The sequence below is a fragment of the Buteo buteo genome, chromosome 18, assembly GCF_964188355.1.
Source record: "Buteo buteo chromosome 18, bButBut1.hap1.1, whole genome shotgun sequence".
Taxonomy (NCBI): domain Eukaryota; kingdom Metazoa; phylum Chordata; class Aves; order Accipitriformes; family Accipitridae; genus Buteo; species Buteo buteo.
The window spans coordinates 10,189,364-10,206,348 of record NC_134188.1 but is presented as its reverse complement, the minus strand read 5'-3'; the positions used below and the strand labels follow the sequence as shown (position 1 = coordinate 10,206,348).

The following is a 16,985-nucleotide window of genomic DNA, read 5'->3' as shown; positions in this document are numbered from 1 at the left end:
ACCTTTGCCAACATAATATGGAAGTGAGTTAAAACATATGTATCAAAAGTATATCTAAAATAGTCTTTGTCTCAACGTAGTTATTTTCCCTCAAATACAGTTGTAACTTAAATCTGTAGTCTCTCCTGCTTTTTAAAATTTGTCACAAAAGTGTTTTTTATTTAAATGTAGTCTTGTTGCAGTCTGTATCTTTATTGCTGTTTTTAATGAGGATGGTGCAGTGATTCTTTTTACACCCATCTTAACTGCACCTGTCACACTTTTCTGCCAACCAAAAGGAAAGGTAGTTTATCATGTAATGAGTTTTAATATCTTATGATGTCATGGCTGTAGTAGTTGCCAGAAACATGGTATAGTTAGGGTACAAATTCAGTTCTGAGTCATTGCTTTCATTTTTAATAACTAGTTCAGTAATTCTGCATTGGTATTGAAACTTTCAATTTATTATTTTGCTTGTAGCTGAATTATTGAATAGAACTTAAGTAACTTTATGGCTAAATTAAGGATGTTGAGGGAAAGGATCCCACTCTCCTAGGTTCATATTTTTGGACAGTGCTCTTTGTTAAGCTTTTTAATAAAATTTCAAAATCTGTAGGTGTCTTCTACCTGCCCTTTGAGTGTAATTATCCAGTGCTGCTTTTTCCACTACTGTCAGGAAACAGTGGCATTTTAAATACAGTAATACTTTTTCTGCATGTGAAAGTTGTGTGAGTCTCACAAGGTAGGTAGACCTCTGTAAATCCTGGGCCAGCGCCTTTGAGCTGTGTCAAAGGAATTTTTTCCTTGTGAGTTTTGTCTTTTCAGTTAAACCAAAAAAGATGCTTTTGTATTGAAATAACTGTATTGATTCAATAGGAACAAAGTCAGACCTTTAGAATATATAGTTGCTTTCCTGCTAAGATGTGGCCTTATTATTGAAAGGAGGAAGAACCGGAAGAAGGTAATGAGTCAAAAAAAGGCTTGCTAGGCCACATTATATGTGATGCATGGTTAGGAGTGTAACTTGCTTTATTTAGTCTTCAATATGGAAATAAAATAGGAGTTAAGTTACACTTGCTGGGCTGTCAGCTAGGAAAAACAGGAATTTATTTGAATGTTGATTAAAACTCGTTAATAGAATTTTGCTTTGCGATGCTGTTTGGTAGCTTTTCTGCAGTAGGGTTTCACTTTAAAATGCTACCGCTGTCATGAAACGTTTAAGTGATGTTGTTAAACTAATTAAAATGTCTTTTAAATTACCTGATGCCCCTGAGCTCAAATTTCTCACAAGAAAGATCTGTTTCCTTTGTAGCACAAGGATGTTGTACTGCTTGGATTGTGAATCTATGGGTGAAGGCTGCGTGTTAATGAGAGTATTTTAGAATAATAAGGGCTGAGTACTAATGCTTCTACTGGCAAGTGATTTCTGTCTTTGTCAAAGAAAAGCTTTCAAAATTGTCCTTAATGCAGTAAAGATTATTGAATAGATACTGAAAATGGAATTGCCTTCTACATCTCCTTCTTGACCATAGCCTTTTCCTAGATAGGTTGGTGTTACTTGCTTCCAAGACTTCCTTATAGCTTCAGTCTTTTCTCCAAACATGTTTTCTTGCATGCATCACTGGGATCTAACCGTGTATTGTTTGAGAATGATAGATAAAAAGTGTATTAATTTCTTAGATGTAATTAAATTAGGACTGTTTAAGCCTCATACATTACAGCATTAAACTTTGAGTAGCTATTACTAAAAGCTGGATAAATTGTTTTCTAGAGATGTACATGCAGTTTGCTTGTGGGATGATAAAGGTCCAGCAAAAATCCATCAGGCACTGAAGGAAGACATCCTTGATTTTATTAAACAGGCACAAGCAGTAAGTTCTTAACGTTTCATAACTTCTATTCGTGTCATTAGAAGAATAACCAAATAGTTCTGACTTCCATTGGTTCTAAATGCATTGCTTTTTTGTTTGAAATTCAGTGATTTTCTGGAGATCATAATTATCCTGCAAACTTCAATTGACAAAAAGAAGACTTAGCCTTGAGCATTTTCCTTGGCTCATTGTTTTCTCACAGTCCTGAAACTGGGGCGGGCAATGATTTTTGTGTTATGTTAAAAAAACCCAAACCACACCATTATTTTTGTTTATCCAACAGTACTTATGGAATCTTCTTCCATTTGAAAACTTCTTGAGGCAAAATTTTCTATAAGAAATTACTGTCTGAAAAAAATGTAGTTGTCAGCATAGCACTGAAGCTAGACAAACATGCTCATGGATGGCTTTAAAATAAGCCATATGTATGGCATACTGGAAATATCCATGCTATCGACTTGGCAAGCTTAGCTGTCCAGTTTTATGGGCTTCCCCCCAAATGATTGAAATTCAAAGGAAATTTTTCTGTTTGTAAAATGTGTAGCAAAGGATGTTTTCTGTAATAAGGGATTTAAGACAGGGGGCTGTTGTGAGATTAAAAAAAAAAATTAAAATCCCATGACAAAGGTTTGGAAAGGAGAAAATGAAAGTCTATAACATCTTTCTTTAGTGAAGAGGCTAAGGCTACTAAGGCTTTGCTTAAAGCAAAATAGTTTCTTATATAGGTCTTTATATAACCAGGCATTTAAATGTTGAATTTTAAGTTCCAACAGCTTGCTTGCATACATGCATAAATGTTATGCTGAACTGGGGCCTTTGATATGGTCTGCATTGGTTGTTGTTTGAAGGGCACCTTTTTAGGCACTATGATAGCTGTGGTACAATGTAGTTGTAGTTTCCAGGCATTAATAAAATACGCATGTTAACTAGCTGTCTGGGTCTAATGAAAGGTTAGTAGATGCCATTGAATTAAACTTTTCACTGTATAGAATGTAACATAGGCCTTAGAGGTTTGGGTTTTTTTAGATAGGGTTGTACCAGTTACATGCTTTTGGACCAAAGGTTTTGATCTTTTTACTTGCATATGGCTTAAAAGAAAAAAAAAAAAGGCTCATTTGGAAAATTTAAATGTACTGACTTCTTGTTTGCTGCTACCTTTCTTTACCCTTTAGAAATGGTCCATATGTCAAGGGTTGATAACTACTGCCCTAAACTAAATGGCACTTAAAGATGTAGACTTTCTTATTCTGATAGACCTGTATATTTGAATTTTATATGGGGAGTTATTTTCAGTATAAGCAAAGTCAATCTGTATTTTGTGCAGAAAATCGTTTATAAATTGCCTCCTCTTCTTCCATCCTCCTCCAGAGAGTGCTGAGTCATCAAGATGATACAGCTTTACTAAAAGCATATATAGTGGAGTGGCGCAAGTTCTTCACACAGTGTGATATTTTGCCCAAGCCATTTTGTCAATTAGAGATTACTTTAATGGGCAAGCAGGGCAGCAACAAGAAGTCTAATGTAGAAGACAGTATTGTTCGAAAGGTAAGTGATAGGTATTAAGAGTTTTGTTGCATGCTCTTCTGCCTACAGTAATAGTACAGAAGGGATTCTGTAGCTGAAGATGAAATTGCACCAATCATGTAATATGATGCATCACTTTGCTTCAGTGTAAGGGTCAGAACAACCCTGCAACTTTTTTTTTTCTCTCCACAATAATTTCACTCTGTTTCTCCAGTTTTGCTTTGGCTATCAACAGTTTTGTTCAGGTGATTAAAGCACTTCTTTGTTGGGCTTTGGGTTTGTTTGTGGATTTGGGTTTTGTTTTTTTTTTGTTTGTTTGTGTGTGTTTTAATTATGACTTGAATCCTGGGATGGGAGGCAGTTGTAAATTCACCTACTGTTTCTATACTTGTGAGTAGCAAGTGTACTTGTATATATAAGTGAGTAGTTTTTCTACACCTAGTTTATTTCCCTAGGTGAAAATATAGCTATTGGTCTCCTAATTTCCTCTTCTTCCTCCAAACTGTCAGCCATATCAATGAAAAGATTGGACATGTAGAATCTTGTGAATGTGATCTTTTTACTATTTTATACCAAACATGTAAAGAAAGTCTAGGGTTTTGAGTATAGAGTGCTCAGTGTTCTGAGTCCCATGAATAATGATCCTTGAAATTGCTTTAGTCTTTTTATTGCAAGAAAAATGGAGCACATGAGTTGTAAAGTGTTAAGTCCTTCAGTTTAACATCATTCATTATCCCTTTTCATTGCAGAAAGTACCTGTAGGGAAATGAAATTTCTTTAGCAATCTTTCGGTACTGAAGATCATTTTAACTGTCCCCCTATCTCCAGGATGGGAAGATCAGAATAGTTCGAATGCATTACTTTGGGCAAGGTTTTTTTCTTCGCCCTCGTATTTTGACATCTGATCCTCTATACCTCTTGAAGAAAAGGAAGAGAGAACAGCAGCAAAGAGAGGAGTCACCACCTCAAGTTACCTTTTTTGTTTTCATTGTTGGAGAAAGCATGTGATCTCATTAGGCTGTCCAAGATCTGGGAAACTTGAACTCTTAACTCTGCTGTGTGCAGAAGTCTGGAGAACTAAGAAATGAAAGGAAAAACAAGGTGGAGTGGAGAAAGTAGTGAGGAGAAAGCGGGAGAAGGAACTGGTGTCTAAAAATTCAGATTTTGTTCAGGACTGAAGCTGATGGAGATGTGTCTTATCTCTCATATGCAGTCCAGTTAGGACCATCTCATGATTGGGACATCAAAGCCCAGAGTCTCCAACCTATTTTACTTCATATTCACTGCTGAAGGTCACTTCCTGTTTCTGGCATCATTCTCTGTAGTTTTCTAAAAAGCGCTTTGTGAAAACTTTTCCCATGCTTGAGAAGTTCATGTAGTCACCCAAAATATGTCTGTTTTCCTTCAAATATCTCCATAAAATTTCCTTATCCATAATGTCTAAAAACAGTTTGACCTTGACAAAGCTGTTAACATGCCTCCCAGATTGCTTGACATTATCTCACTGTTTTCTTCTCCACTTTTTACTCATTTCAGCTCTTGTAAACCAATTACATAATTGTACAGCACAACCATAATGTGCATATCAGTAATGTTAAAATAATGAAAAAAGTAATTAAGGAAGCATAATCAAATAAAGCTTTGCTTCTAAGAATGTGCCAATGTTTTGAACAATAATTCATTTCCAACACATATGACTTCAGCTAAATTTCCATTTCTGACACTGAAGTTGAGAGACAGTTATGGAAAAGTTAAGAATAAGGGATGGTAAACTCTCTTGAAAGGTTATCTGACTTTTATTAGGTGCTTGCTCTGTTAAAATCTAAAACTTATCAGGCAAGAATGGAACAAGACCATCTAATCTTTACTATTAACTTTGCCATACAGCTGTGTCATCTTCCTAAGCTCGTTTTTAGTAAGCTTATTCACATTCATGAGATAATGTTTGAAATGGTAAATTTTATGATTCCAACCTGCTTTCTGCTGCCAGTGTGGACTGACAACTGGCATGCTTAAATTACATTCATAGCAGATACTGTCGTATTTGAAGATACTGTAAGTTTGAGCTTTCTTCTAAAGCAATGAAATGGCACAAGTTGGATAGAAACAATAAAAATTATCTTTTAAGCTTTGGCATAATTTCTTTAAGTATTCTGTGGCATATAGAAAGAGCCAGATCCAGTGTCTAAGGGCAAAAAAATGACCACAGTAACTTGAATTCTAAAGCAAGTTAAGATTTTTAGCAAACATGTAGCATGCTTTGAGTATTTACTGCTGAACAACTGGTGGAGCTTAGGTGGATGTAAGCATGGCCTGGCCTGCCAGTGAGCTTTTCCTGTTGCTCAGCTGCAGCACATTGGGTCTGGTGATAAGGTGTAATGCCATACATTTGCAGCAGTGTCAGTAGCAATCATTAAAAAAAAAAAAAAAAAAAAGACACAATGGAATATGAAGACACCCTTTGAGGATTTTGTTAGGAGCCTCCATAACTAATTTTATAACTTTGCAGTGCTTGGATGAGGTTTCCAGGTTTTTATAAATTACATATGCGTTACTTGCATACTGAACATTCATGTTAGATAAATGCAATCCAAAAACATCAGTCTTTTTTTTTACATAACTGTGGTGTTAACTGAATTTTTGGTTTTGTTTAAGACTGAGCCTGCCAAATAGTGAGCTCTATTTGGATGTTTGGCTCAAAAGAACCCCCCGATATTGCAACTCCTGACATATTGCATTGCTGGGAAAGTTACTTGACTGATTACTGAAAACTGTAGAAATAATACAGAATTATGGGATTAATATGAGAATCAAATACTAATTCCCTTAGTTGTCCAGTTACATAACTTAAGCTTAGAATATAAGCTCAATATTACTTCTGTAACAAGTTCAGAGCAGGATCAAGTTCTAAGGTAGTTGAACTGCTGTATATAACTTGAAAAATTACATTATAAATTGATTGATTTCTTTTCTGATCTCTTGTATTTCTTCTGCACAAACTTAGGTTTGCATGTACCTGACAGGTTTGCTTTTATTTCTTCCTGATACACAGCTCATGCTAGACACCTGGAATGAATCCATATTTTCAAATATAAAAAATAGACTTCAGGACAGTGCAATGAAGCTAGTTCATGCTGAAAGACTAGGAGAAGCTTTCGACTCTCAGCTTGTTATTGGAGTTCGAGAATCATATGGTATGTCTTGCACAGACTGATCTCTATTGCCTCCTTGCTTTAGTAGGTGAATTTTCATCATACAAAGTTGACAATTATGGCAGGGTTGGAATGATTATCTCAGCATTTTGTATTGATTTTTTTTTGTGTTTGATATGTGATACCAATTAAATTCTGTTTAAAATCTTTAACTTCTAAGTGATTTAGCTACAAATTGGTTACTGCAAAATCAGTGTTTTCAAAGAGCAACTACTTCTTGACCTTTAGGGTTGCAGATATAACTTTGTGCTCCTTTCTGTACTGTTTCTGATTGTTCAGACACTTTGAAGAGGAAATGCTAAACAGGCTGCATCTAAGACACTCAGTCTTCTTTGCAGAACAGATCTGTGTATCTGAAACTTCTATGATATTTCACCATTACCTCCTGCTTCTTCAAAGCTTTGCAGCCTGTTGAATTAAACTTGTGGCTAATACTCTCTCAGATGGCTTTATAGATGTCCAATTCTAATTTTTTTTTAAAGCATATTCCATTTAAGGACTTTATTTATTTCTCTTTAACAGTTGAGAGGAAGGTGGAAACTATTTCAAATAGTGCAAAGCACTGCAGTAAGTTCACTGTCTCCATTCCTGTAAAACACAAAAAACCTAATGCAAAAAAAAAAAAGTCTAAAATGAGGACATTGGGATTCTAAGAACAGTGTGTAAGAAAAGTTGTTTGCTCAGTCAGGTGGAAAAGTTTTCACTTCATTAGGCGTTATGCTGAACTTTTTTTTTCTTTTTTTTTTTTTCCAATTTTGCAGTTGTATGTGTATTTCTCATTACCACGTTTGAATTTCTAAAATGCTGTAGATAAGTATGCAGTTCTTTCCAGTTCACTATAGTTAATCTAAATGTTTTTGGAGCAAAACCTGGACAATTTTGGTTACCTTTAGGGATCAGAGTACATTTGTAGGATACTTCAAATTGTTCAGTGCAACCTTTTAATGCAAGACTCACTTTAATGAGAGAGATTTGCTTATTATTAGCAACATAATTTTCCAAGACTTGAGAGTAAGTTTGGACTTTCTCTTTGCAGTTAACCTTTGTTCTAATCCTGAAGATAAACTTCAGATATATCGGGATAACTTTGAAAAGGCATATTTGGATTCAACAGAGAGATTTTATAGAACACAGGCTCCTTCTTATTTACAACAAAATGGTGTACAGAATTATATGAAATATGTAAGTAAAAATTCTGTTGTAACTTTGTTCTGAAAGTGTTAGTACTTAAAATGATTGCTGTTCTACTTTTGCACAGGCAGATGCTAAACTAAAAGAAGAAGAGAAAAGAGCACTACGATATTTAGAAACAAGGCGTGAATGTAACTCTGTAGAAGCAGTAAGTATAATGTGTAGAAAAACTGGTGTATTTTATATAGTATTATTACATTGCAGTTTTTATTTTTGTGTGTGTTACAGTATTATTTGGTAGCAGTAGATTGATATGAAACTGTTAGGTTTATGTTTTTTAATCATCCATTATATTTTTTCTTGCAAAAATCTGTATTACTTTCCAATCTGGCAATTTACAGTTTCTATAGATGTTTTAATAGTAAATGTAGATCAGAGTTCAGATTGAAGGGCAGGTTTTTATTCAGGTTGATTTTTATTCTTTCACTTTGAGACTGGTATGTTTTGTGGTTGGGATTTTTTAGTTGCTTTTTTGTTTGGGTGTGGGTTGTTTTGTTTTGTTTGTTTGTTTGTTTTTTCTGCTATGCTTAACAGTGGATGAGAATGATGCTTGAAAATAAGCTGGCCAACCTATTAGGTAGAGGGTTTCTCAGTGCTCATTTAGAATACCTGGAAGAGTTATTGTTCATTGCAATCAAAAGGAGCAATAGGAATTTCACAAGAACTGCTCTAGATCTGTTCTAGATTTCCTCTTAGGCTGAAATAGGGCCACTTAATATAAAGGATGGGGTTTTTTTTCCTTCCCCTTTGCCTCCCTTGAGCAGTATTTTACACAGTTCAGATTCTGGAGGAGGATTTAACTGCAATGAATAGTTCCTAATTGTGGTGAAATTAGTTCAGGAAACAGGTTATTTTAAATAAATACCCTTTAAATCTGAATTTTTTGCAGTGGATCAAAATGTATTTTTATGTCTTTTGTGAAGTTGCAAATCATTCATTTTGCACAGCTATAAATTGTAACTTGTATAAAGAGGCTGACAAAAGAGAGATGGTCCTGACATGTACAAGCAGTTTCTGTGCTAGATCTAGCCGTAGTGTCTTGTTCAAACCCACCAGCCTGGTCCAAATAGGGTATGCTGGAATGAGAACTATTCTTAGCTCTTGGATGTATACTTGGAAACTAAGTAGGGTAGTTGGTGTTCCAAAAGTGGTGGGTCCCTTGAGAGAAAAGAGGTGACAGAAATATTAAGCTCATTACTAGTTTGGAAGAGAGTTTACCACATTTACTAACCTACGCATTTTTAAGAAATATGGTTTCCTGTATAGATTTTATTCAAACTACACATACGTTTATGAATCAATGAATTAATTATTTTATAGAGCATAGCTGTAGAGAACAGACTAGATTGTGTGTCATGGTAAACTTGAGGCAGATCACACTTTGGTGTTCAGATGGCTAAATGAGCTAATTCTGTGTTTAATATATTTCAGCTAATGGAGTGCTGCGTCAATGCCCTGGTGACATCTTTTAAAGAGACTATTTTAGCTGAATGCCAAGGCATGATCAAACGAAATGAAACAGAAAGTAAGTGAAGCTTTAAGAACAGTACAGGATGAACTCAGCATCATCTGCATAAAAATAGATTTGTTTGTAGATATATCAAATTACTGTTTTTAATAGATGGTGGCAGTGTTTCGCAGCTAAAACATTACTGCCCATGGGCAATTTTGTCCCATAAAAAATGACTGTCATTGGTTAGTATTTTTTCATATAGCTTCTGAAATCTGTATGTACAATACCCTAAGTTGAATGACTGGCTAGCTCTGATTTTACTTGAAAGAAAAGAATATTTTGCATTCTCTTTTCTTTATTTTTCTTCCAACTTATTTTCCTCGTGTTCACCAACTGGTAAATGTTGCATATGTCTTATTTTCTATTTGAATCGTTCAGATACAAACACTCCCCCTTCATTCCACCCCCACTGCCTCCTTCCCCCTGGGAAAAAAGTGAAGCATCTCTTTACAAAGCTGTTTTTTCTGAAAACCAGGGAGAAATTTTTCTTATTCTGATTATTGGTGCAGGACCAGTAGGTCAATGAACAAAATCTGCAAATTTTTCATCTGGTTTTATAGCCAGTATGTCACTGAGTATTGAAAGTTAGCTCTGCATGCCTTTTTAAAGTTTTGAAAAGTTTTTTTTTTAACTCTGCTGCCATAAATTGAGAGGTTAGTGTGATTCAGAAGTCTTGTGTTGGTCCTGTATGATAAACCAAACTAGATAAGTAATAGAAAATGTCATAATTCAAGGCTGGGGAGGGGCGGGGCGGGGGGGAAGCTGAAATCACAGGTTAATTTTTCTTTTGAAGTCTTGGTATACTGCAGCCAGGGAATATTTACTAATGTCTATATGAAGTTTTCATTTCTATGCAAATGTGAAAACTGTTTTATGACTTAAAACAGTGTAGAAAATACTTCTAAAGCTAGAATTTCAGAAAATATTTGACCTCAAAACTATGTCATACTGATCTGTTCATCTAGCAACATGATTTCTGGCAGTAATCCAGAGCTAAATCTAGAAAGTCACCTAACTTCTTATGAGCATATGTTACAGCCTTTGAGAGAATACAGGAGGCTTATTTAAATGTAGAGCTTCAGAAGGATTCATCTATAGCATCCAAAGCATCCTTCTTTAGAAACTTCTTGAAGTATTCACACAGTCCTCTCTTTCCTTGTGGCTATGTCTTCCTCGTGATACTGCTTGGTTGCAAAATACTTCCGTTTAGTATATAAGAATTAAAGCATCTCTTCCAATTCTTCTATTTTTTTTTTTCCCTAGACCTACCTATGCTGTTTAAAATGTTTTAATGAAGGATGCAGGTGCAGGTGATTAAAAATTTATTTAAAGACTGGAGCTATGCATAGTAATATATAAGTCTGATAGTATCCTCTGCTGTGCTTTGCTTATGTATGTGTCTTCCTGATACTACTCATGCCAAAGAATTTAATGATGTTTTCTTTATTAGACAGCATCTGACAAAAAAGGACTGGGTTTTTTGGCTATGAGCTGGGCACTGCTGTAAAATACTCTGTTACATTAAGTACTTAATATTTACATGCCATCAAAGGAAGTCAGGTTTTCCAACTAAGAACTATCAAAGATGTCATAACTTGCAAATGCTTTTCAGAATTGGCTTAGTGCATTTTTCTTTGCTTATAGTATTGGGGATGGGAGACCTAAATTTTACTCTTGAAGTACTTAATAAGAAATAAAAAGTAGACTTGGCTTTTATGAATGTAAAATGAAAACAGAACTTGTTTAAGTGCCCCAACAACTATGATACGGATTTTTTTACCTTTCAGTGTCATAATGTATGAGACATTCCAGTGAAATGTTCCTTTTGGTTTTGTTACTTTGAAATCTGTCTTTGAAGAATCTGGGGTTTTTTGGGTTCCTGCAGTTTTAGGGATGTACCTGAAGTCTTCCTTTGCCACTGCTTATTAGGAGAAACCACTGACTTTTTTTCTTGAATTATTCATGCCATCACTAGTTTACAGAAACAGATACAGAACCCTTTAATACATCTTTTTGTTTCTTTTTTTCCGCCATCTCTTCCTCCCTCTCACCCTTTTTTGAAGTACAGATTAAAAGATCCAGTAAAAGTTGAGTGAGTTTTTTGGACTTATCCTGTGTAAAACAGTGCTGCCATCACTTGCAGTGCATCTGAATTACACTGAGAATACCTCTGACTCAGGTGTTTGGTTTTTTCTGGTTCCTGAAATCCCATCGTTTAGCCCATTTTGAGTTGTCTCTAGTAACACTGCAAATTCTTACTGAAGGTTGGTTGTAGCTTCCATTCTTTAATTTGCATAGTTATATTCTAAAAGGATTTTTTCTTCCGTGCATTGCTTTTCTATTTGGTTCTGCAACAGGTGTTGGGCTACAGAAGTTGATAACATATATTTCATCTTCATTGGTGACAGGATCTTGATGTTGCTGACAAAAGTATTGCAGAGGAGAAAACAAAGACAGGGCCTCTGGCTTTTGGCCCCCTTCACAATAGATATAGCATTGAGGAACTAAGCGCATCTATCAACTTTTTTCCTATTGAAGAAAGAATCAGAGTCCATGATCAGTTTGTTCTACTTCATTAAGCAGAGTCCTTTGCTGTGTTTAGTTCATATCTCTGTGGTCTCTAAAACAATCTGGTGGCCTTAATCCAGGTGTTCCTTTGTGGACAGCTTTGTCAAGATGATTATTGATGTTTCAGTACGTTTGTTTTTTTGTTGTTTTTTTTTAGCAGTGTTGAAATACCTTCACAAAAAGTAAGACAAATAAACCATATAAGTTTTTAAAGTTTTTGAACTGGTAACTTTCAGAAAAACTAAATAAACTCTTTGGGAAAACAAAATGGAAAAAAATTGCTGTTTACCTTAGTTTTGGTTACTTTAAAATTTGGCATGCTTTTAATTAAAACAAAACATTGTAGATGGTATTGGAAGATACACAAAGACAGCTCTGTTTGGCTTTAATTTAAAAAAAAAAAGAAAATCTTGAATCCGTAAAATTTTCTGCATAAACTTCTGTAGGCTTCCAACTGAGACCCATTTTTGCCAGGGATTTTAAAGCAGTTATACTGAGAACCTGGACTTAATCCAAATAGCTGTTGACTTTAAGGGTTTTTATTCAAGCTTGTGATGCTATATGCATAAGCAAGTATTACGTTGCAATAAATATCTCTTTTTGCCTTCAGAAGAATCTTCCTGTGGGACCAGAATTAGGACAGTATTCAAAACATCTTTCCTTTTAAGAGATAAATTGGATTATCTGTTCTTTACATATTCCATGTTCCACTTGAGATATCCCTAGCAGAAATGCAGTATCTTTGGTTTTTATACAGGTCTTTGACTGGTGGCTTTATCAGTATTTGTCTCTTTCAGAGTTGCATTTAATGTTTTCACTGATGGATAAAGTTCCGAATGGCATAGAGCCTATGCTAAAAGACTTAGAAGAACATATTGTTAGTGCTGGACTTGCAGATATGGTAGCAGCTGCTGAAACTATTACTACTGTAAGTGTATTGTTTTTTCATTGTTATTTTATTAAAAAACAACTTTGTGGAAGTTAAATACTCTATTTGTGGGATGTACATGTGAATGGAAATAAATTTTGAAGATTTTATGTTTAAACATCAAATTTTGATCCACTGAAAGTTTTAAGCGTCTTTAGAATAATTTTTTATTCCTTATGTTTTCAGTTACAGCTTTAAAACTTGAGTTAAATTTGCAGTAAGGAAAAGGTTATAAATTAAGTGCTTGGGGTACTTCTACGGTAGGATTGTGTTAGCATCTTAATTAAAAAGGCATAATCAATTTTTTCAGATTCTAACTTCCTGATGAAATTTGAAGTTTGCTTTCAATATAAGAGTGGTTGGTCAGTGTGGAATTCAAAAGGTTTTTTTTCCCCACTGTTCTTTTTCAGCTCTTTTTCTCTGGGTCTAAGAGGCCTGAGTATCTGCAGCAATTAGGGTGTGCCTTTTATTGGTCCTTGAAAACTTTTTTTTTATTTTGGAAGTTACTATACAGTATGTGAAAGTTATATTTTTATATATAGATAGATAGATAGATGTTTGTATATTGGAAATACTATCCTGAAAGTCCGTGTTGAGGCTTACAAGCTGTAGAGCTCTTCAGTACAGAGAAAAAAGATAAAATGCTCATTCATAGTATGCAGGCTTGAAGATACTAAATTCTGTAGAGCCTTATTTTCTAATTTGATTTTTGCCTCTTTAACTTTAGGATTCTGAGAAATATGTAGAGCAATTGCTCACACTATTTAATCGATTTAGTAAGTTGGTTAAAGAAGCTTTTCAAGATGATCCAAGATTTCTTACTGCGAGAGATAAGGTATGTGTTTCTGCTGATCATTTGTTTTCAGTTTAGGAATTGTTGTAATTCAAATTATGATGTCTCTGAAATCCTTGTGTCCATTCACTGTTACATCTAGAAGCTGCTCTTACTCTAGTAAATATGCAGACTAAAATGTCGATGAAACTTACTACCAACTGATTATGCATGACTACAACACAAATTAAAAGCTAAAGTTGCATTTGTGTTCAGCTTTGTAATGTTGTAAAGCACATCAGATGATGATCTTTGTGTGGAGCACCTTAATGTCTGATTCAGCAATGTATTTATGTTTAGAATTTACTACATATTTGGGTGTAGTCTCATGAGTTCACATATGCAACCTGCTCCATGTAATCCCCTCCTAAGCCGTTGCTTAAAGGAAAGTAGTATGTTAATGGAAAAGAGGAAAACACAAAACATGAGTTAATGGGAAATTGAGTCATAGGATTTCAACTCTCATATTAAAAATCAAATCTGCAAACTTCGGGCTAATAAAGAAGTCTGATTAATTACATGTTACAGTAATCTAAAAGGGGATAAAACCTTTGTGATCCATATGTTAAAGAGAAATTGAGTGAAGCACTAATAAAACTGTAATTATTTTTCAGGCGTACAAAGCAGTTGTGAATGATGCTACAATATTTAAACTTGAATTGCCATTGAAGCAAAAGGGGTAAGCCATATAAACTTTATGTGAATCAAGTTTTTAAATTGTTAAAGATTGAGCTTCTCTCTTAAAATCTCTTCAAAAATTAACACTGTGGTTAAAAGTGCTTTGCGTTCTTTGCATTATGGAATTTCAGATTGCTTATCAGCCTCTGGTAAAACACTTCACATGGCAGTGGATCAGTGAATAGCAGCCTGTTTAAAATCAGATTTATTTGTAGTAATTGGGGATCTATTCTTTTATAGTAGAGTAATGAGTCAATTTGTAAGCTGAATTTAATAACACCTTCCTGGGTTATTAATTTCAAAAACCTGAGCTGTATAACTCTTTTGTAACTTCAGTAAAAGTCCTGGGGAAGACAGGCAGTAATCTTCATGGGAATAACTGTATCTGATTAAGGTGTAACCATCCACAAGCTGTTTACCATCTCCTCTTGTGCCAGCTGTGAGCGTGACCTGTCTGGGTGTTATATTTTTGGTTTGGTGCAGCATTAACCAGGCTAGTTTAAACAATTTCCAGTAGATTAAGCAGACCTGTGTGACTCAGGAAGAAAAACAGTACTTACAATGGCCTCTCTAACTCAGCCAAGAGAAGGTAGCAGTCAGTTAATTTGATTGTTAACATTTAACATGTGATGTACCACTTGAGTAGGAATCTATATATATAGTTTGTAGTCCGATTTACTATGGAAACAAAGCTTATGTAGCTGCACTGCCAGCTTCCCTTTCCAATAACTTCTAGTTAGGGGTGGCTGGGTATTCTGGTTCTTCCTCTGTGTTTGGTATTGGACTAATGGTAAGCTTGGAGAGGGATTAGCTTTGCTGTTTTTACGTTATTGGAGGAACGCCTTCACAAAAGACTGGATCCCTCCTTTGTGTCCTTCGTATAGATGTAGGCAAGGTAGAGGAGTTTTTTGGGTCTCTGCTAATGTTTCCATTTCCCCTGGGAGCATCCCAAATCAATACCTCATTCAAACTGTGTTTCAGTCCTAAAGCTAAACCTGCCTAGTGGTTTCTTGGAAACCACCATGATGGCAATGGTCTTCTGTTCAGCATTCTTCTTCCCAAGCTCCTTCAAGTTGTATACTTACGCACCCTGGTTTAAGTAAAATGAAACTTCATCCTGCTTAACTTGTGCTATTAAGTTCAGCCTGAGAGTATGGAGTTTTGTAATTTTTCATTGCTGTCAGGATCTTGAAGATTCCTGTTCAGAAATACCTGGGAACACATTGATTAAATAAGGGTTCTGTCTTGTAATAACCAAAAGACTAGTGATCTGCTTTTACTCCAAATGGTGTTCAGGAGGGCAGAAGACACTAGCCTGCAAGCTGCTTCATGAATTAAAAAGGACAAGTTGTCTGAAGAGTTTTAGCACTGTCTACACTAGCTGATGAGAGGATGAGAGAACAGGCAACACTGGGTTCCTGAGCATCCCCACAGCTTCTTGCCTGCTGTCTTACTTGCTGCCTTTGTTTTGGGCCCTTGAGACTAGCAATCAAGTCCATGCCATCTGACTCTAGAAATAGGGATTGGTCCTTGGTGCTGTTTTATTCACCAGTGTAGGCACGGGCTCAGAACGCAACCTTGTGCTTGCATGCATTTTGAAGAACCAAAGTCTGTCTGCTGTAGCATATTCTGGTTCAACTTTAATCTGATTTTTATCTCCAAGCTGTTAGTCCACTGTTTATAACTGTTATAAAATAATTTTATCCTGTGTTGGGTTGTAGATGTGCACCTGTAGATGTGTTGGGTTTTGCAGTCTGTGAAGTGCGGTGCAGGAGGCTGTTCTTGAGACTTTTGTTAGAGCATAATGACAAGACAAGTGAAATATTTCACTGCAGCATTTGTTAATTCTTTACTGGAATACTTATGGCTGTGCAATAGTTAGTTGATTCAAACTGCAGCTTCAACATAATCCTTCATTGTTAGAGTTCTAAAATTAAAAGCAGTTGGAATGATCAAGCTGTCTGGAAACGTTTGGTAGTATTTATTCTTTCAAGAAGAAAAGGGAGTTATTCCTAATTTTTCATTAGTTTAACAACAATATGAATTCACCACCAGGATCCTTGCCAAGGGGATCAGGAAAGAGTGGCCTGTCTTGTTAACAGTGTGACTACTCCAGAATAGCAGGATTCTATACAGTTTGAAGATATGTTGTTGTTCTTTTGTTTAGTGTTGGATTGAAAACACAGCCTGAATCCAAATGCCCTGAGCTTCTTGCTAATTACTGTGACATGTTGCTAAGAAAAACACCACTAAGCAAAAAACTAACCTCTGAAGAAATTGAAGCAAAGCTTAAAGAAGTGGTATGTTTTTGCTTTCTACTTCTCAATTATTCTGAAGAATGAATGTTTGTTTTATTTCCTTATGTGGGTCGAGGCTTTGATCTTCAAAGATGGCTATGCAAGGTGTAATAATATGGAAAAGAGTTTATTATGTCATCAAGTGTATGTGTGTTTAAATCTTGTAAATCATGCAGTGCTTCATGTCTCTGTGTCAGTTCACAAAATTAGTATGCTAGATTAATGGCTATATCAGACTGTAATGTATTACAGTAACTAACGTTAGTCTAGGAAATAATATGGGAGATTTTTACATACCAGTGTCAATGTCCTTTCTGATTTAAGAGAAGGTTTTTGATGGTTGACAAATGAAGAAATTGGGGGGTTGATATTACGAAAGATTCATAGCTGAT

At 35.3% G+C, this 16,985-nt stretch overlaps 1 protein-coding gene across 5 annotated transcripts in view; it reads left to right on the top strand.

Moving 5' to 3' along the window:
• The window catches only part of CUL5 (cullin 5), a 36,747-nt gene that overhangs the window by 7,953 nt on the left and 11,809 nt on the right, over positions 1–16,985 (top strand). For 4 of the 5 annotated variants that reach the window (XR_012653425.1, XR_012653426.1, XM_075049992.1 and 1 more), the window contains exons 3-12: positions 1,751–1,850; positions 3,219–3,395; positions 6,427–6,568; positions 7,623–7,768; positions 7,845–7,925; positions 9,209–9,302; positions 12,656–12,786; positions 13,514–13,621; positions 14,233–14,297; positions 16,464–16,596. Coding sequence is in view for 3 of the 5 variants with exons in the window: in XM_075049992.1 (XP_074906093.1) it covers positions 1,751–1,850; positions 3,219–3,395; positions 6,427–6,568; positions 7,623–7,768; positions 7,845–7,925; positions 9,209–9,302; positions 12,656–12,786; positions 13,514–13,621; positions 14,233–14,297; positions 16,464–16,596 (1,177 nt within the window). In the remaining 2 variants the exon portion in view is untranslated. Of the gene's footprint in view, positions 1–1,750; positions 1,851–3,218; positions 3,396–4,406; positions 4,667–6,426; positions 6,569–7,622; positions 7,769–7,844; positions 7,926–9,208; positions 9,303–12,655; positions 12,787–13,513; positions 13,622–14,232; positions 14,298–16,463; positions 16,597–16,985 lie in introns of those variants that run through there. The other variant, XM_075049995.1, reaches the window with a different exon arrangement.